This window comes from Gobio gobio, assembly GCF_949357685.1.
Source record: "Gobio gobio genome assembly, chromosome: 13".
Classification (NCBI taxonomy): Eukaryota; Metazoa; Chordata; class Actinopteri; order Cypriniformes; family Gobionidae; genus Gobio; species Gobio gobio.
The window spans coordinates 1731297-1754486 of NC_137106.1; the positions used below are offsets into that span (position 1 = coordinate 1731297).

General features: G+C 42.0%; 1 protein-coding gene across 1 annotated transcript in view; it reads right to left on the reverse strand.

Annotated features, from left to right (window-relative positions):
• LOC307136190 (ryanodine receptor 3-like) overlaps window positions 1-23190 on the reverse strand; it is a 307469-nt gene that overhangs the window by 14189 nt on the left and 270090 nt on the right. The window contains exons 74-75 of the mRNA XM_079832979.1: window positions 9178-9236; window positions 8921-9086 (exon numbers count right to left, since the gene is read on the reverse strand). Of these exons, the coding sequence (XP_079689105.1) occupies window positions 8921-9086; window positions 9178-9236 (225 nt within the window). The remainder of the gene's footprint in view (window positions 1-8920; window positions 9087-9177; window positions 9237-23190) is intronic.

Consider the following 23190-nt stretch of genomic DNA (forward strand, 5'->3'; position numbering starts at 1 on the left):
TGAGTGATCGTGAGTGTGTGATCGTGAGTGTGTGATCGTGAGTGTGTGATCGTGAGTGTGTGATCGTGAGTGAGTGATCGTGAGTGTGTGATCGTGAGTGTGTGATCGTGTGTGATCGTGAGTGTGTGATCGTGAGTGTGTGATCGCGAGTGTGTGATCGTGAGTGTGTGATCGTGAGTGAGTGATCGTGAGTGTGTGATCGTGAGTGTGTGATCGTGTGTGATCGTGAGTGTGTGATCACGAGTGAGTGATCGCGAGTGTGTGATCGTGAGTGTGTGATCGTGAGTGTGTGATCGTGAGTGTGTGATCGTGAGTGTGTGATCGTGAGTGTGTGATCGCGAGTGAGTGATCGCGAGTGAGTGATCGCGAGTGTGTGATCGTGAGTTTGTGATCGTGAGTGTGTGATCGTGAGTGTGTGATCGTGAGTGAGTGATCGTGAGTGTGTGATCGTGAGTGTGTGATCGTGAGTGAGTGATCGTGAGTGTGTGATCGTGAGTGTGTGATCGTGAGTGATCGTGAGTGTGTGATCGTGAGTGAGTGATCGTGAGTGAGTGATCGTGAGTGTGTGATCGCGAGTGAGTGATCGTGAGTGTGTGATCGCGAGTGAGTGATCGCGAGTGTGTGATCGCGAGTGTGTGATCGTGAGTGTGTGATCGTGAGTGTGTGATCGTGAGTGAGTGATCGCGAGTGAGTGATCGTGAGTGTGTGATCGTGAGTGTGTGATCGTGAGTGTGTGATCGCGAGTGAGTGATCGCGAGTGTGTGATCGTGAGTGTGTGATCGTGAGTGAGTGATCGTGAGTGTGTGATCGTGAGTGTGTGATCGTGAGTGAGTGATCGTGAGTGAGTGATCGTGAGTGTGTGATCGTGAGTGTGGGATCGTGAGTGTGTGATCGCGAGTGAGTGATCGCGAGTGTGTGATCGTGAGTGTGTGATCGTGAGTGAGTGATCGTGAGTGTGTGATCGTGAGTGTGTGATCGTGAGTGTGGGATCGTGAGTGAGTGATCGTGAGTGTGTGATCGTGAGTGAGTGATCGTGAGTGAGTGATCGTGAGTGTGTGATCGCGAGTGAGTGATCGTGAGTGTGTGATCGCGAGTGAGTGATCGCGAGTGTGTGATCGCGAGTGTGTGATCGTGAGTGTGTGATCGTGAGTGTGTGATCGTGAGTGTGTGATCGTGAGTGAGTGATCGCGAGTGAGTGATCGTGAGTGTGTGATCGTGAGTGTGTGATCGTGAGTGTGTGATCGTGAGTGTGTGATCGCGAGTGAGTGATCGCGAGTGTGTGATCGCGAGTGTGTGATCGTGAGTGAGTGATCGTGAGTATGTGATCGTGAGTGTGTGATCGTGAGTGAGTGATCGTGAGTGAGTGATCGTGAGTGTGTGATCGTGAGTGTGGGATCGTGAGTGTGTGATCGCGAGTGAGTGATCGCGAGTGTGTGATCGTGAGTGTGTGATCGTGAGTGAGTGATCGTGAGTGTGTGATCGTGAGTGTGTGATCGTGTGTGATCGTGAGTGTGTGATCGTGAGTGTGTGATCGTGAGTGAGTGATCGTGAGTGTGTGATCGTGAGTGTGGGATCGTGAGTGTGTGATCGCGAGTGAGTGATCGCGAGTGTGTGATCGTGAGTGTGTGATCGTGAGTGAGTGATCGTGAGTGTGTGATCGTGAGTGTGTGATCGTGTGTGATCGTGAGTGTGTGATCGTGAGTGTGTGATCGTGAGTGTGTGATCGTGAGTGTGTGATCGTGAGTGTGTGATCGTGAGTGTGTGATCGCGAGTGAGTGATCGCGAGTGTGTGATCGTGAGTGTGTGATCGTGAGTGTGTGATCGTGAGTGTGTGATCGCGAGTGAGTGATCGCGAGTGTGTGATCGCGAGTGTGTGATCGTGAGTGAGTGATCGTGAGTGTGTGATCGTGAGTGTGTGATCGTGAGTGAGTGATCGTGAGTGAGTGATCGTGAGTGTGTGATCGTGAGTGTGGGATCGTGAGTGTGTGATCGCGAGTGAGTGATCGCGAGTGTGTGATCGTGAGTGTGTGATCGTGAGTGAGTGATCGTGAGTGTGTGATCGTGAGTGTGTGATCGTGTGTGATCGTGAGTGTGTGATCGTGAGTGTGTGATCGTGAGTGAGTGATCGTGAGTGTGTGATCGTGAGTGTGGGATCGTGAGTGTGTGATCGCGAGTGAGTGATCGCGAGTGTGTGATCGTGAGTGTGTGATCGTGAGTGAGTGATCGTGAGTGTGTGATCGTGAGTGTGTGATCGTGTGTGATCGTGAGTGTGTGATCGTGAGTGTGTGATCGTGAGTGTGTGATCGTGAGTGTGTGATCGTGAGTGTGTGATCGTGAGTGTGTGATCGCGAGTGAGTGATCGCGAGTGTGTGATCGTGAGTGTGTGATCGTGAGTGTGTGATCGTGAGTGTGTGATCGTGAGTGTGTGATCGCGAGTGAGTGATCGCGAGTGAGTGATCGCGAGTGTGTGATCGTGAGTGTGTGATCGTGAGTGTGTGATCGTGAGTGTGTGATCGTGAGTGAGTGATCGTGAGTGTGTGATCGTGAGTGTGTGATCGTGAGTGAGTGATCGTGAGTGTGTGATCGTGAGTGATCGTGAGTGTGTGATCGTGAGTGAGTGATCGTGAGTGAGTGATCGCGAGTGAGTGATCGTGAGTGTGTGATCGCGAGTGAGTGATCGCGAGTGTGTGATCGTGAGTGTGTGATCGTGAGTGTGTGATCGTGAGTGTGTGATCGTGAGTGAGTGATCGCGAGTGAGTGATCGTGAGTGTGTGATCGTGAGTGTGTGATCGTGAGTGTGTGATCGCGAGTGAGTGATCGCGAGTGTGTGATCGTGAGTGTGTGATCGGGAGTGAGTGATCGTGAGTGTGTGATCGTGAGTGTGTGATCGTGAGTGAGTGATCGTGAGTGTGTGATCGTGAGTGTGTGATCGTGAGTGTGTGATCGTGAGTGTGTGATCGTGAGTGTGTGATCGTGAGTGAGTGATCGTGAGTGTGTGATCGTGAGTGATCGTGAGTGTGTGATCGTGAGTGAGTGATCGTGAGTGAGTGATCGTGAGTGAGTGAATGATCGTGAGTGTGTGATCGTGAGTGTGTGATCGTGAGTGAGTGATCTCGAGAGTGTGATCGTGAGTGTGTGATCGTGAGTGAGTGATCGTGAGTGTGTGATCGTGAGTGTGTGATCGTGAGTGTGTGATCGTGAGTGAGTGATCGTGAGTGTGTGATCGTGAGTGTGTGATCGTGAGTGAGTGATCGTGAGTGTGTGATCGTGAGTGTGTGATCGTGAGTGTGTGATCGTGTGTGATCGTGAGTGTGTGATCGTGAGTGTGTGATCGTGAGTGAGTGATCGTGAGTGTGTGATCGTGAGTGTGTGATCGTGAGTGTGTGATCGTGAGTGTGTGATCGTGAGTGTGTGATCGTGAGTGAGTGATCATGAGTGAGTGATCGTGAGTGAGTGATCGTGAGTGAGTGAATGATCGTGAGTGTGTGATCGTGAGTGTGTGATCGTGAGTGAGTGATCTCGAGAGTGTGATCGTGAGTGTGTGATCGTGAGTGAGTGATCGTGAGTGTGTGATCGTGAGTGTGTGATCGTGAGTGTGTGATCGTGAGTGTGTGATCGCGAGTGAGTGATCGCGAGTGTGTGATCGTGAGTGTGTGATCGTGAGTGAGTGATCGTGAGTGTGTGATCGTGAGTGTGTGATCGTGAGTGAGTGATCGTGAGTGTGTGATCGTGAGTGTGTGATCGTGAGTGTGTGATCGTGAGTGTGTGATCGTGAGTGAGTGATCGTGAGTGAGTGATCGTGAGTGAGTGATCGTGAGTGAGTGAATGATCGTGAGTGTGTGATCGTGAGTGTGTGATCGTGAGTGAGTGATCTCGAGAGTGTGATCGTGAGTGTGTGATCGTGAGTGAGTGATCGTGAGTGTGTGATCGTGAGTGTGTGATCGTGAGTGTGTGATCGTGAGTGAGTGATCGTGAGTGTGTGATCGTGAGTGTGTGATCGTGAGAGTGTGATCGTGAGTGAGTGATCTCGAGTGTGTGATCGTGAGTGTGTGATCGTGAGTGTGTGATCGTGTGTGATCGTGAGTGTGTGATCGTGAGTGTGTGATCGTGAGTGAGTGATCGTGAGTGTGTGATCGTGAGTGTGTGATCGTGAGTGTGTGATCGTGAGTGTGTGATCGTGAGTGTGTGATCGTGAGTGTGTGATCGTGAGTGTGGGATCATGAGTAAGTGATCGTGAGTGTGTGATCGTGAGTGTGTGATCGTGAGTGTGTGATCGTGAGTGTGAGATCGTGAGTGTGTGATCGTGAGTGAGTGATCGTGAGTGTGTGATCGTGAGTGTGAGATCGTGAGTGTGAGATCGTGAGTGTGGGATCGTGAGTGAGTGATCGTGAGTGTGTGATCGTGAGTGAGTGATCGTGAGTGTGTGATCGTGAGTGTGTGATCGTGAGTGTGTGATCGTGAGTGTGTGATCGTGAGTGAGTGATCGTGAGTGTGAGATCGTGAGTGTGTGATCGTGAGTGTGTGATCGTGAGAGTGTGATCGTGAGTGTGTGATCGTGAGTGAGTGATCGTGAGTGAGTGATCGTGAGTGTGTGATCGTGAGTGAGTGATCGTGAGTGAGTGATCTCGAGTGTGTGATCGTGAGTGTGGGATCGTGAGTGAGTGATCGTGAGTGTGTGATCGTGAGTGAGTGATCGTGAGTGTGTGATCGTGAGTGTGTGATCGTGAGTGAGTGATCTCGAGTGTGTGATCGTGAGTGAGTGATCGTGAGTGTGTGATCGTGAGTGTGTGATCGTGAGTGTGTGATCGTGAGTGTGTGATCGTGAGTGTGTGATCGTGAGTGTGTGATCGTGAGTGTGTGATCGTGAGTGTGTGATCGTGAGTGTGAGATCGTGAGTGTGAGATCGTGAGTGTGTGATCGTGAGTGTGTTATCGTGAGTGTGTGATCGTGAGTGTATGATCGTGAGTGTGTGATCGTGAGTGTGTGATCGTGAGTGTGTGATCGTGAGTGTATGGTCGTGAGTGTGTGATCATGAGTGATCGTGAGTGTGATCGTGAGTGTGTGATCGTGAGTGTGTGATCGTGAGTGTGTGATCGTGAGTGTGATCGTGAGTGTGTGATCGTGAGTGTATGATCATGAGTGTGTGATCGTGAGTGTGTGATCGTGAGTGTGTGATCGTGAGTGTATGGTCGTGAGTGTGTGATCATGAGTGATCGTGAGTGTGATCGTGAGTGTGTGATCGTGAGTGAGTGATCGTGAGTGTGTGATCGTGAGTGTGTTATCGTGAGTGTGTGATCGTGAGTGTATGATCGTGAGTGTGTGATCGTGAGTGTGTGATCGTGAGTGTGTGATCGTGAGTGTATGGTCGTGAGTGTGTGATCATGAGTGATCGCGAGTGTATGATCGTGAGTGTGTGATCGTGAGTGTGTGATCGTGAGTGAGTGATCTCGAGAGTGTGATCGTGAGTGTGTGATCGTGAGTGAGTGATCGTGAGTGTGTGATCGTGAGTGTGTGATCGTGAGTGTGTGATCGTGAGTGAGTGATCGTGAGTGTGTGATCGTGAGTGTGTGATCGTGAGTGTGTGATCGTGAGAGTGTGATCGTGAGTGAGTGATCGTGAGTGTGTGATCGTGAGTGTGTGATCGTGAGTGTGTGATCGTGTGTGATCGTGAGTGTGTGATCGTGAGTGTGTGATCGTGAGTGAGTGATCGTGAGTGTGTGATCGTGAGTGTGTGATCGTGAGTGTGTGATCGTGAGTGTGTGATCGTGAGTGTGTGATCGTGAGTGAGTGATCGTGAGTGAGTGATCGTGAGTGAGTGAGTGATCGTGAGTGAGTGAATGATCGTGAGTGTGTGATCGTGAGTGTGTGATCGTGAGTGAGTGATCGTGAGTGTGTGATCGTGAGTGAGTGATCGTGAGTGTGTGATCGTGAGTGTGTGATCGTGAGTGTGTGATCGTGAGTGTGTGATCGCGAGTGAGTTATCGCGAGTGTGTGATCGTGAGTGTGTGATCGTGAGTGAGTGATCGTGAGTGTGTGATCGTGAGTGTGTGATCGTGAGTGAGTGATCGTGAGTGTGTGATCGTGAGTGTGTGATCGTGAGTGTGTGATCGTGAGTGTGTGATCGTGAGTGAGTGATCGTGAGTGAGTGATCGTGAGTGAGTGATCGTGAGTGAGTGAATGATCGTGAGTGTGTGATCGTGAGTGTGTGATCGTGAGTGTGTGATCGTGAGTGAGTGATCTCGAGAGTGTGATCGTGAGTGTGTGATCGTGAGTGAGTGATCGTGAGTGTGTGATCGTGAGTGTGTGATCGTGAGTGAGTGATCTCGAGAGTGTGATCGTGAGTGTGTGATCGTGAGAGTGTGATCGTGAGTGTGTGATCGTGAGTGTGTGATCGTGAGTGAGTGATCGTGAGTGTGTGATCGTGAGTGTGTGATCGTGAGAGTGTGATCGTGAGTGAGTGATCTCGAGTGTGTGATCGTGAGTGTGTGATCGTGAGTGAGTGATCGTGAGTGTGTGATCGTGAGTGTGTGATCGTGAGTGTGTGATCGTGAGTGTGTGATCGTGAGTGTGTGATCGTGAGTGTGTGATCGTGAGTGTGGGATCATGAGTAAGTGATCGTGAGTGTGTGATCGTGAGTGTGTGATCGTGAGTGTGTGATCGTGAGTGTGAGATCGTGAGTGAGTGATCGTGAGTGTGTGATCGTGAGTGTGTGATCGTGAGTGTGTGATCGTGAGTGTGAGATCGTGAGTGTGAGATCGTGAGTGTGGGATCGTGAGTGAGTGATCGTGAGTGTGTGATCGTGAGTGAGTGATCGTGAGTGTGTGATCGTGAGTGTGTGATCGTGAGTGAGTGATCTCGAGTGTGTGATCGTGAGTGAGTGATCGTGAGTGTGTGATCGTGAGTGTGTGATCGTGAGTGTGTGATCGTGAGTGTGTGATCGTGAGTGTGTGATCGTGAGTGTGTGATCGTGAGTGTGTGATCGTGAGTGTGTGATCTTGAGTGTGTGATCGTGAGTGTGTGATCGTGAGTGTGAGATCGTGAGTGTGAGATCGTGAGTGTGTGATCGTGAGTGTGTGATCGTGAGTGAGTGATCGTGAGTGTGTGATCGTGAGTGTGTTATCGTGAGTGTGTGATCGTGAGTGTATGATCGTGAGTGTGTGATCGTGAGTGTGTGATCGTGAGTGTGTGATCGTGAGTGTATGGTCGTGAGTGTGTGATCATGAGTGATCGTGAGTGTGATCGTGAGTGTGTGATCGTGAGTGTGTGATCGTGAGTGTGTGATCGTGAGTGTGTGGTCATGAGTGTGTGATCGTGAGTGTGTGATCGTGAGTGTGAGATCGTGAGTGTGAGATCGTGAGTGTGGGATCGTGAGTGAGTGATCGTGAGTGTGTGATCGTGAGTGAGTGATCGTGAGTGTGTGATCGTGAGTGTGTGATCGTGAGTGAGTGATCTCGAGTGTGTGATCGTGAGTGAGTGATCGTGAGTGTGTGATCGTGAGTGTGTGATCGTGAGTGTGTGATCGTGAGTGTGTGATCGTGAGTGTGTGATCGTGAGTGTGTGATCGTGAGTGTGTGATCGTGAGTGTGTGATCTTGAGTGTGTGATCGTGAGTGTGTGATCGTGAGTGTGAGATCGTGAGTGTGAGATCGTGAGTGTGTGATCGTGAGTGTGTGATCGTGAGTGAGTGATCGTGAGTGTGTGATCGTGAGTGTGTTATCGTGAGTGTGTGATCGTGAGTGTATGATCGTGAGTGTGTGATCGTGAGTGTGTGATCGTGAGTGTGTGATCGTGAGTGTATGGTCGTGAGTGTGTGATCATGAGTGATCGTGAGTGTGATCGTGAGTGTGTGATCGTGAGTGTGTGATCGTGAGTGTGTGATCGTGAGTGTGTGGTCATGAGTGTGTGGTCGTGAGTGATCGTGAGTGTGATCGTGTGTGATCGTGAGTGTGTGATCTTGAGTGTGTGATCGTGAGTGATCGTGAGTGTGATCGTGTGTGATCGTGAGTGTGTGATCTTGAGTGTGTGATCGTGAGTGTGATCATGTGTGATCGTGAGGGATCGTGAGTGTGTGATCTTGAGTGTGTGATCGTGAGTGTGATCATGTGTGATCGTGAGGGATCGTGAGTGTGTGATCGTGAGTGTGAGATCGTGAGTGTGAGATCGTGAGTGTGTGATCGTGAGTGTGTGATCATGAGTGTGTGATCGTGAGTGTGTGATCGTGAGTGTGTGATCGTGAGTGTGAGATCGTGAGTGTGTGATCGTGAGTGTGAGATCGTGAGTGTGTGATCGTGAGTGTGTGATCGTGAGTGAGTGATCGTGAGTGTGTGATCGTGAGTGTGTTATCGTGAGTGTGTGATCGTGAGTGTATGATCGTGAGTGTGTGATCGTGAGTGTGTGATCGTGAGTGTGTGATCGTGAGTGTGTGATCGTGAGTGTATGGTCGTGAGTGTGTGATCATGAGTGATCGTGAGTGTGATCGTGAGTGTGTGATCGTGAGTGTGTGATCGTGAGTGTGTGATCGTGAGTGTGTGGTCGTGAGTGTGTGGTCGTGAGTGATCGTGAGTGTGATCGTGTGTGATCGTGAGTGTGTGATCTTGAGTGTGTGATCGTGAGTGATCGTGAGTGTGATCGTGTGTGATCGTGAGTGTGTGATCTTGAGTGTGTGATCGTGAGTGTGATCATGTGTGATCGTGAGGGATCGTGAGTGTGTGATCGTGAGTGTGTGATCGTGAGTGATCGTGAGTGTGTGATCGGGAGTGTGAAGCTCCTAGTGGACAGAGACACACGGCATTCACACGAGTCACGCGGTACAGAAGGTGATTCTGTAGATGGAGAAGGTTACTCCATCTTCCTGTTCACACACACTGCGTTCTCTAGCACACACACTCTCCTGAGGGAAGGGTTGTTAGTGTTGATCTCACCAGGGTTTTGGTCTGATAGACGTCGAGTCCGGCTAAAAACGCCGCCATAAAGGCTTCGGCCGGCTCCTTCCTCTGGCCACGCCTCTTCTTCAGCGGCTTCTTCTCCTCTTCTGACGGGTTCTCTTTCTTCCCCTTGTCCTGGTCCTTCTTCTCCCCGTCCTCGGCGCTGGCGATGTGAACACACACACACACACACTAATGTGAGAGCAGATCTCAGAGAACACACACACACACACAGTTCCTCCTCAAACACTCACTCTGCCTTCTCCCATTCTGATTTGCTGTCAGATTCAGCCGTCTGTTTACTCGCCGCTTCCTGTGCAGAAAACACACAGCAGATCATCAACTATGATCAACATTTCATAAAGATTTTTCCAAATCCAAATGTGCACTACTGGACAAAAGTTTGGAATAATTCGATTGTTCTCTTCTGCTCATCAAAACTGCATTAATTTGATCAGAAATACAGTAAAAACAGTGAAATATTGTAAAATATTATTACTATATAATTCAGAAAAAAGAGATATAATGATGAAAATAAATAAATGTGAGCTCATGTATTTATTCTTTTTTATTATAATTAAGTAAAAACGAGTGCGGTAATGCTGAAAACAACATAAATAAATATGAATAAATAAATATGAATAAATAAATAAATATTATATAATATAATATAAATGTGAGCTGTTATAATATGAAGCAGCAAAACATTTTTCAACACTGATAATAATCATATATCTTTCTTGAGCAGCAAGTCATCATATCAGAATGATTTCTGGAGGATCATGTGACACAAAGTTTGAATGCAATCTATCAGAAAAACAGATAGATGATAGATAGATGGATGGATGGATGGGTATATTGATAGATGGATGGATAGAAAATAGATGGATAGATGATAGATGGAGGGATGGATGGATGATGGATGGTTAGATGGATAGATGGATCGATGATAGATGGATGATGGATTGTTAGATGGATAGATGATAGATGGATGGATGGATAGATGGATGATGGGTGGTTAGATGGATAGATAGATGGAGGGATGGATGGATGGTTAGATGATAGATAGATGGATGGATGGATGGATGGGTATATTGATAGATGGATGGATGATGGATGGTTAGATGATAGATGGATAGATGATAGATGGATGGATGGATAGATGGATGATGGGTGGGTACATGGATAGATGATAGATGGATGGTTAGATGATAGATGGATGGTTAGATGGATAGATGATAGATGGATGATAGATGGATGGATGTTGGATGGTTAGATGGATAGATGATAGATGGATGGTTAGCTGGATAGATGATAGATAGATGGTTAGATGGATAGATGATAGATGGATGGTTAGATGAATAGATGATAGATGGATGGATGGATGATGGATGGTTAGATGATAGATGGATGGATGGATGATGGATGGTTAGATGGATAGATGATAGATGGCTGGTTAGATGGATAGATGATAGATGGATGGTTAGATGGATAGATGATAGATAGATGGTTAGATGATAGATGGATGGTTAGATGGATAGATGATGGATGGTTAGATGGATAGATGATCGATAGAAGGTTAGATGGATAGATGATAGATGGATGGTTAGATGGATAGATGATAGATAGACGGTTAGATGGATAGATGATAGATAGATGGTTAGATGATAGATGGATGGTTAGATGGATAGATGATAGATGGATGGTTAGATGGATAGATGATAGATAGACGGTTAGATGGATAGATGATAGATAGATGGTTAGATGATAGATAGAAGGTTAGATGGATAGATGATAGATGGATGGTTAGATGGATAGATGATAGATGGATAGATGATAGATAGATGGTTAGATGGATAGATGATAGATAGATGGATAGATGATAGTTAGATGGTTAGATGGATAGATGTTGGATGGATGGTTAGATGGATAGACGATAGATGGATGGTTAGATGATAGATAGATGTTAGATGGATAGACGATAGATGGATGGTTAGATGGATAGATGATAGATAGATGGTTAGATGGATAGACGATAGATGGATGGTTAGATGGATAATGATAGATGGATGGTTAGATGGATAGATGATAGATAGATGGTTAGATGGATAGATGATAAATGGATGGTTAGATGGATAGATGATAGATAGATGGTTAGATGATAGATGGATGGTTAAATGATAGATGGATAGATGATAGATGGATGGTTAGATGGATGGATGATAGATGGATGGTTAGATGATAGATGGATAGATGATAAATGGATGGTTAGATGGATAGATGATAGATAGATGGTTAGATGTATAGATGATAGATGGATGGTTAGATGATAGATGGATGATGGATGTTTAGATGGATAGATGATAGATGGATGGTTAGATGGATAGATGATAGATGGATGGTTAGATGATAGATGGATGATGGATGGTTAGATGGATAGATGATAGATGGATGGTTAGATGGATAGATGATAGATGGATGGTTAGATGATAGATGGATGGTTAGATGGATAGATGATAGATGGATGGTTAGATGGATAGATGATAGATGGATGGTTAGATGGATAGATGGATAGATGATAGATGGATGGTTAGATGATAGATGGATGGTTAGATGGATAGATGATAGATGGATGGTTAGATGGATAGATGATAGATAGATGGTTAGATGATAGATGGATGATGGATGTTTAGATGGATAGATGATAGATGGATGGTTAGATGGATAGATGATAGATGGATGGTTAGATGATAGATGGATGGTTAGATGGATAGATTATAGATGGATGGTTAGATGGATAGATGATAGATGGATGGTTAGATGGATAGATGGATGGTTAGATGGATAGATGATAGATGGATGGTTAGATGGATAGATGATAGATGGATGGTTAGATGGATAGATGATAGATGGATGGTTAGATGATAGATGGATGATGGATGGTTAGATGATAGATGGATGGTTAGATGGATAGATGATAGATGGATGGTTAGATGGATAGATGATAGATGGATGGTTAGATGATAGATGGATGATGGATGGTTAGATGATAGATGGATGGTTAGATGGATAGATGATAGATGGATGGTTAGATGGATAGATGATAGATAGATGGTTAGATGTATAGATGGATGATGGATGGTTAGATGATAGATGGATGGTTAGATGGATAGATGATAGATGGATGGTTAGATGGATAGATGATAGATGGATGGTTAGATGATAGATGGATCGTTAGAGGGATAGATGATAGATGGATGGTTAGATGGATAGATGATAGATGGATGGTTAGATGGATAGATGATAGATGGATGGTTAGATGATAGATGGATGATGGATGGTTAGATGATAGATGGATGGTTAGATGGATAGATGATAGATGGATGGTTAGATGGATAGATGATAGATGGATGGTTAGATGGATAGATGATAGATGGATGATGGATGGTTAGATGATAGATGGATGGTTAGATGGATAGATGATAGATGGATGGTTAGATGGATAGATGATAGATGGATGGTTAGATGGATAGATGATAGATGGATGGTTAGATGGATAGATGATAGATAGATGGTTAGATGTATAGATGGATGATGGATGGTTAGATGATAGATGGATGGTTAGATGGATAGATGATAGATGGATGGTTAGATGGATAGATGGATGGTTAGATGATAGATGGATGGTTAGATGGATAGATGATAGATGGATCGTTAGAGGGATAGATGATAGATGGATGTTAGATGGATAGATGATAGATGGATGGTTAGATGGATAGATGATAGATGGATGGTTAGATGATAGATGATAGATGGATGGTTAGATGGATAGATGATAGATGGATGGTTAGATGGATAGATGATAGATGGATGGTTAGATGATAGATGGATGATGGATGGTTAGATGATAGATGGATGGTTAGATGGATAGATGATAGATGGATGGTTAGATGGATAGATGATAGATGGATGGTTAGATGGATAGATGATAGATGGATGGTTAGATGGATAGATGATAGATAGATGGTTAGATGTATAGATTATAGATAGATGGTTAGATGATAGATGGATGGTTAGATGGATAGATGATAGATGGATGGTTAGATGGATAGATGATAGATGGATGGTTAGATGGATAGATGATAGATAGATGGTTAGATGGATAGATGATGGATGGTTAGATGGATAGATGATAGATGGATCGTTAGATGGATAGATGGATGGTTAGATGATAGATGGATGGTTAGATGGTTAGATGATAGATGGATGGTTAGATGGATAGATGATAGATGGATGGTTAGATGGATAGATGATAGATGGATGGTTAGATGGATAGATGATAGATGGATGGTTAGATGGATAGATGATAGATGGATGGTTAGATGATAGACGATAGATGGATGGTTAGATGGATAGATGATAGATGGATAGATGATAGATGGATGGTTAGATGGATAGATGATAGATGGATGGTTAGATGGATAGATGATAGATGGATGGTTAGATGATAGATGGATGGTTAGATGATAGATGGATGGTTAGATGGTTAGATGATAGATGGATGGTTAGATGGATAGATGATAGATGGATGGTTAGATGGATAGATGATAGATGGATGGTTAGATGGATAGATGATAGATGGATGGTTAGATGGATAGACGATAGATGGATGGTTAGATGGATAGATGATAGATGGATAGATGATAGATGGATGGTTAGATGGATAGATGATAGATCGTTAGATGATAGATGGATGGTTAGATGGATAGATGATAGATGGATGGTTAGATGATAGATGGATAGATGATAGATGGATAGTTAGATGGATAGATGGATGGTTAGATGATAGATGGATAGATGATAGATGGATGGTTAGATGGATAGACGGTTAGATGGATGGTTAGATGGATAGATGATAGATGATGGATGGATGGTTAGATGGATAGATGATAGATGGATGGTTAGATGGATAGACGATAGATGGATGGTTAGATGGATAGATGATAGATGGATAGATGATAGATGGATGGTTAGATGGATAGATGATAGATCGTTAGATGATAGATGGATGGTTAGATGGATAGATGATAGATGGATGGTTAGATGGATAGACGGTTAGATGGATGGTTAGATGGATAGATGATAGATGATAGATGGATGGTTAGATGGATAGATGATAGATGGATGGTTAGATGGATAGACGATAGATGGATGGTTAGATGGATAGATGATAGATGGATAGATGATAGATGGATGGTTAGATGGATAGATGATAGATCGTTAGATGATAGATGGATGGTTAGATGGTTAGATGGATAGATGATAGATGGATGTTAGATGGATAGATGATAGATGGATGGTTAGATGGATAGATGATAGATGGATGGTTAGATGGATAGATGATAGATCGTTAGATGATAGATGGATGGTTAGATGGATAGATGATAGATGGATGGTTAGATGATAGATGGATAGATGATAGATGGATAGTTAGATGGATAGATGGATGGTTAGATGATAGATGGATAGATGATAGATGGATGGTTAGATGGATAGACGGTTAGATGGATGGTTAGATGGATAGATGATAGATGATGGATGGATGGTTAGATGGATAGATGATAGATGGATGGTTAGATGGATAGATGATAGATGGATGGTTAGATGGATAGATGATAGATGGATAGATGATAGATGGATGGTTAGATGGATGGATGATAGATGGATAGATGATAGATGGATGGTTAGATGGATAGATGATAGATGGATAGTTAGATGGATGGATGATAGATGGATAGATGATAGATGGATGGTTAGATGGATGGATGATAGATGGATAGATGATAGATGGATAGATGATAGATGGATGGTTAGATGGATGGATGATAGATGGATAGATGATAGATGGATGGTTAGATGATAGATGGATAGATGATAGATGGACGGTTAGATGGATAGATGATAGATGGATGGTTAGATGGATAGATGATAGATGGATGGTTAGATGGATAGATGATAGATGGATGGTTAGATGGATAGATGATAGATGGATGGTTAGATGGATGGATGATAGATGGATAGATGATAGATGGATGGTTAGATGATAGATGGATGATGGATGGTTAGATGGATAGATGATAGATGGATGGTTAGATGGATAGATGATAGATGGATGGTTAGATGGATGGATGATAGATGGATAGATGATAGATGGATGGTTAGATGATAGATGGATGATGGATGGTTAGATGGATAGATGATAGATGGATGGTTAGATGGATAGATGATAGATGGATGGTTAGATGGATGGATGATAGATGGATAGATGATAGATGGATGGTTAGATGGATGGATGATAGATGGATAGATGATAGATGGATAGATGATAGATGGATGGTTAGATGGATGGATGATAGATGGATAGATGATAGATGGATAGATGATAGATGGATGGTTAGATGGATGGATGATAGATGGATAGATGATAGATGGATAGATGATAGATGGATGGTTAGATGGATGGATGATAGATGGATAGATGATAGATGGATAGATGATAGATGGATGGTTAGATGGATGGATGGTTAGATGGTTAGATGATAGATGGATGGTTAGATGGATGGATGATAGATGGATAGATGATAGATGGATAGATGATAGATGGATGGTTAGATGGATGGATGGTTAGATGGTTAGATGATAGATGGATGGTTAGATGGTTAGATGATAGATGGATGGTTAGATGATAGATGGATGATGGATGGTTAGATGGATAGATGATAGATGGATGGTTAGATGGATAGATGATAGATGGATGGTTAGATGGATAGATGATAGATGGATGGTTAGATGGATAGATGATAGATGGATAGATGATAGATGGATGGTTAGATGGATGGATGATAGATGGATAGATGATAGATGGATAGATGATAGATGGATGGTTAGATGGATGGATGGTTAGATGGTTAGATGATAGATGGATGGTTAGATGGATAGATGATAGATGGATGGTTAGATGGATAGATGATAGATGGATGGTTAGATGGATAGATGATAGATGGATGGTTAGATGGATAGATGATAGATGGATAGATGATAGATGGATGGTTAGATGGATAGATGATAGATGGATGGTTAGATGGATAGATGATAGATGGATAGATGGATGGTTAGATGGATAGATGATAGATGGATAGATGGATAGATGATAGATGGATGGTTAGATGATAGATGGATAGATGGATGGTTAGATGATAGATGGATAGATGATAGATGGATGGTTAGATGATAGATGGATAGATGATAGATGGATGGTTAGATGGATAGATGATAGATGGATAGATGGATAGATGATAGATGGATGGTTAGATGATAGATGGATAGATGATAGATGGATGGTTAGATGATAGATGGATGGTTAGATGGATAGATGGATGGTTAGATGGATAGATGATAGATGGATGGTTAGATGGATAGATGATAGATGGATGGTTAGATGGATAGATGATAGATGGATGGTTAGATGATAGATGGATGATGGATGGTTAGATGATAGATGGATGGTTAGATGGATAGATGATAGATGGATGGTTAGATGGATAGATGATAGATGGATGGTTAGATGATAGATGGATGATGGATGGTTAGATGATAGATGGATGGTTAGATGGATAGATGATAGATGGATGGTTAGATGGATAGATGATAGATAGATGGTTAGATGTATAGATGGATGATGGATGGTTAGATGATAGATGGATGGTTAGATGGATAGATGATAGATGGATGGTTAGATGGATAGATGATAGATGGATGGTTAGATGATAGATGGATCGTTAGAGGGATAGATGATAGATGGATGGTTAGATGGATAGATGATAGATGGATGGTTAGATGGATAGATGATAGATGGATGGTTAGATGATAGATGGATGATGGATGGTTAGATGATAGATGGATGGTTAGATGGATAGATGATAGATGGATGGTTAGATGGATAGATGATAGATGGATGGTTAGATGGATAGATGATAGATGGATGATGGATGGTTAGATGATAGATGGATGGTTAGATGGATAGATGATAGATGGATGGTTAGATGGATAGATGATAGATGGATGGTTAGATGGATAGATGATAGATGGATGGTTAGATGGATAGATGATAGATAGATGGTTAGATGTATAGATGGATGATGGATGGTTAGATGATAGATGGATGGTTAGATGGATAGATGATAGATGGATGGTTAGATGGATAGATGGATGGTTAGATGATAGATGGATGGTTAGATGGATAGATGATAGATGGATCGTTAGAGGGATAGATGATAGATGGATGTTAGATGGATAGATGATAGATGGATGGTTAGATGGATAGATGATAGATGGATGGTTAGATGATAGATGATAGATGGATGGTTAGATGGATAGATGATAGATGGATGGTTAGATGGATAGATGATAGATGGATGGTTAGATGATAGATGGATGATGGATGGTTAGATGATAGATGGATGGTTAGATGGATAGATGATAGATGGATGGTTAGATGGATAGATGATAGATGGATGGTTAGATGGATAGATGATAGATGGATGGTTAGATGGATAGATGATAGATAGATGGTTAGATGTATAGATTATAGATAGATGGTTAGATGATAGATGGATGGTTAGATGGATAGATGATAGATGGATGGTTAGATGGATAGATGATAGATGGATGGTTAGATGGATAGATGATAGATAGATGGTTAGATGGATAGATGATGGATGGTTAGATGGATAGATGATAGATGGATCGTTAGATGGATAGATGGATGGTTAGATGATAGATGGATGGTTAGATGGTTAGATGATAGATGGATGGTTAGATGGATAGATGATAGATGGATGGTTAGATGGATAGATGATAGATGGATGGTTAGATGGATAGATGATAGATGGATGGTTAGATGGATAGATGATAGATGGATGGTTAGATGATAGACGATAGATGGATGGTTAGATGGATAGATGATAGATGGATAGATGATAGATGGATGGTTAGATGGATAGATGATAGATGGATGGTTAGATGGATAGATGATAGATGGATGGTTAGATGATAGATGGATGGTTAGATGATAGATGGATGGTTAGATGGTTAGATGATAGATGGATGGTTAGATGGATAGATGATAGATGGATGGTTAGATGGATAGATGATAGATGGATGGTTAGATGGATAGATGATAGATGGATGGTTAGATGGATAGACGATAGATGGATGGTTAGATGGATAGATGATAGATGGATAGATGATAGATGGATGGTTAGATGGATAGATGATAGATCGTTAGATGATAGATGGATGGTTAGATGGATAGATGATAGATGGATGGTTAGATGATAGATGGATAGATGATAGATGGATAGTTAGATGGATAGATGGATGGTTAGATGATAGATGGATAGATGATAGATGGATGGTTAGATGGATAGACGGTTAGATGGATGGTTAGATGGATAGATGATAGATGATGGATGGATGGTTAGATGGATAGATGATAGATGGATGGTTAGATGGATAGACGATAGATGGATGGTTAGATGGATAGATGATAGATGGATAGATGATAGATGGATGGTTAGATGGATAGATGATAGATCGTTAGATGATAGATGGATGGTTAGATGGATAGATGATAGATGGATGGTTAGATGGATAGACGGTTAGATGGATGGTTAGATGGATAGATGATAGATGATAGATGGATGGTTAGATGGATAGATGATAGATGGATGGTTAGATGGATAGACGATAGATGGATGGTTAGATGGATAGATGATAGATGGATAGATGATAGATGGATGGTTAGATGGATAGATGATAGATCGTTAGATGATAGATGGATGGTTAGATGGTTAGATGGATAGATGATAGATGGATGTTAGATGGATAGATGATAGATGGATGGTTAGATGGATAGATGATAGATGGATGGTTAGATGGATAGATGATAGATCGTTAGATGATAGATGGATGGTTAGATGGATAGATGATAGATGGATGGTTAGATGATAGATGGATAGATGATAGATGGATAGTTAGATGGATAGATGGATGGTTAGATGATAGATGGATAGATGATAGATGGATGGTTAGATGGATAGACGGTTAGATGGATGGTTAGATGGATAGATGATAGATGATGGATGGATGGTTAGATGGATAGATGATAGATGGATGGTTAGATGGATAGATGATAGATGGATGGTTAGATGGATAGATGATAGATGGATAGATGATAGATGGATGGTTAGATGGATGGATGATAGATGGATAGATGATAGATGGATGGTTAGATGGATAGATGATAGATGGATAGTTAGATGGATGGATGATAGATGGATAGATGATAGATGGATGGTTAGATGGATGGATGATAGATGGATAGATGATAGATGGATAGATGATAGATGGATGGTTAGATGGATGGATGATAGATGGATAGATGATAGATGGATGGTTAGATGATAGATGGATAGATGATAGATGGACGGTTAGATGGATAGATGATAGATGGATGGTTAGATGGATAGATGATAGATGGATGGTTAGATGGATAGATGATAGATGGATGGTTAGATGGATAGATGATAGATGGATGGTTAGATGGATGGATGATAGATGGATAGATGATAGATGGATGGTTAGATGATAGATGGATGATGGATGGTTAGATGGATAGATGATAGATGGATGGTTAGATGGATAGATGATAGATGGATGGTTAGATGGATGGATGATAGATGGATAGATGATAGATGGATGGTTAGATGATAGATGGATGATGGATGGTTAGATGGATAGATGATAGATGGATGGTTAGATGGATAGATGATAGATGGATGGTTAGATGGATGGATGATAGATGGATAGATGATAGATGGATGGTTAGATGGATGGATGATAGATGGATAGATGATAGATGGATAGATGATAGATGGATGGTTAGATGGATGGATGATAGATGGATAGATGATAGATGGATAGATGATAGATGGATGGTTAGATGGATGGATGATAGATGGATAGATGATAGATGGATAGATGATAGATGGATGGTTAGATGATAGATGGATGGTTAGATGGATGGATGATAGATGGATAGATGATAGATGGATAGATGATAGATGGATGGTTAGATGGATGGATGGTTAGATGGTTAGATGATAGATGGATGGTTAGATGGATGGATGATAGATGGATAGATGATAGATGGATAGATGATAGATGGATGGTTAGATGGATGGATGGTTAGATGGTTAGATGATAGATGGATGGTTAGATGGTTAGATGATAGATGGATGGTTAGATGATAGATGGATGATGGATGGTTAGATGGATAGATGATAGATGGATGGTTAGATGGATAGATGATAGATGGATGGTTAGATGGATAGATGATAGATGGATGGTTAGATGGATAGATGATAGATGGATAGATGATAGATGGATGGTTAGATGGATGGATGATAGATGGATAGATGATAGATGGATAGATGATAGATGGATGGTTAGATGGATGGATGGTTAGATGGTTAGATGATAGATGGATGGTTAGATGGATAGATGATAGATGGATGGTTAGATGGATAGATGATAGATGGATGGTTAGATGGATAGATGATAGATGGATGGTTAGATGGATAGATGATAGATGGATAGATGATAGATGGATGGTTAGATGGATAGATGATAGATGGATGGTTAGATGGATAGATGATAGATGGATAGATGGATGGTTAGATGGATAGATGATAGATGGATAGATGGATAGATGATAGATGGATGGTTAGATGATAGATGGATAGATGGATGGTTAGATGATAGATGGATAGATGATAGATGGATGGTTAGATGATAGATGGATAGATGATAGATGGATGGTTAGATGGATAGATGATAGATGGATAGATGGATAGATGATAGATGGATGGTTAGATGATAGATGGATAGATGATAGATGGATGGTTAGATGGATAGATGATAGATAGATGGTTAGATGGATAGATGATAGATGGATGGTTAGATGGATAGATGATAGATAGATGGTTAGATGGATAGATGATAGATGGATGGTTAGATGGATAGATGATAGATGGATGGTTAGATGGATAGATGATAGATGGATGGTTAGATGGATAGATGATAGATGGATGGTTAGATGGATAGATGATAGATGGATGGTTAGATGATAGATGGATAGATGATAGATGGATAGATGATAGATGGATGGTTAGATGATAGATGGATAGATGATAGATGGATGGTTAGATGATAGATGGATAGATGATAGATGGATGGTTAGATGATAGATGGATAGATGATAGATGGATGGTTAGATGGATAGATGATAGATGGATAGATGATAGATGGATGGTTAGATGGATAGATGATAGATGGATAGATGATAGATGGATGGTTAGATGGATAGATGATAGATGGATAGATGATAGATGGATGGTTAGATGATAGATGGATAGATGGATGGTTAGATGATAGATGGATAGATGATAGATGGATGGTTAGATGGATAGATGATAGATGGATGGTTAGATGGATAGATGATAGATGGATGGTTAGATGGATAGATGATAGATGGATGGTTAGATGGATGGATGATAGATGGATAGATGATAGATGGATGGTTAGATGATAGATGGATAGATGATAGATGGATGGTTAGATGATAGATGGATAAATGATAGATGGATGGTTAGATGGATGGATGATAGATGGATAGATGATAGATGGATGGTTAGATGATAGATGGATAGATGATAGATGGATGGTTAGATGGATGGATGATAGATGGATAGATGATAGATGGATGGTTAGATGATAGATGGATAGATGATAGATGGATGGTTAGATGATAGATGGATAAATGATAGATGGATGGTTAGATGGATGGATGATAGATGGATAGATGATAGATGGATGGTTAGATGATAGATGGATAGATGATAGATGGATGGTTAGATGGATAGATGATAGATGGATGGTTAGATGGATAGATGATAGATGGATGATAGATGGATAGATGATAGATGGATGGTTAGATGGATAGATGATAGATGGATAGATGATAGATGGATGGTTAGATGGATAGATGATAGATGGATGGTTAGATGGATAGATGATAGATGGATAGATGATAGATGGATGGTTAGATGGATAGATGATAGATGGATAGATGGATAGATGATAGATGGATGGTTAGATGGATAGATGATAGATGGATGGTTAGATGGATAGATGATAGATGGATGGTTAGATGGATAGATGATAGATGGATGGTTAGATGGATAGATGATAGATGGATGGTTAGATGATAGATGGATAGATGATAGATGGATAGATGATAGATGGATGGTTAGATGATAGATGGATAGATGATAGATGGATGGTTAGATGATAGATGGATAGATGATAGATGGATGGTTAGATGGATAGATGATAGATGGATAGATGATAGATGGATGGTTAGATGGATAGATGATAGATGGATAGATGATAGATGGATGGTTAGATGGATAGATGATAGATGGATAGATGATAGATGGATGGTTAGATGGATAGATGATAGATGGATAGATGATAGATGGATGGTTAGATGATAGATGGATAGATGGATGGTTAGATGATAGATGGATAGATGATAGATGGATGGTTAGATGGATAGATGATAGATGGATGGTTAGATGGATAGATGATAGATGGATGGTTAGATGGATAGATGATAGATGGATGGTTAGATGATAGATGGATAGATGATAGATGGATGGTTAGATGGATGGATGATAGATGGATAGATGATAGATGGATGGTTAGATGATAGATGGATAGATGATAGATGGATGGTTAGATGATAGATGGATAAATGATAGATGGATGGTTAGATGGATGGATGATAGATGGATAGATGATAGATGGATGGTTAGATGATAGATGGATAGATGATAGATGGATGGTTAGATGGATAGATGATAGATGGATGGTTAGATGGATAGATGATAGATGGATGATAGATGGATAGATGATAGATGGATGGTTAGATGGATAGATGATAGATGGATAGATGATAGATGGATGGTTAGATGGATAGATGATAGATGGATGGTTAGATGGATAGATGATAGATGGATAGATGATAGATGGATGGTTAGATGGATAGATGATAGATGGATGATAGATGGATAGATGATAGATGG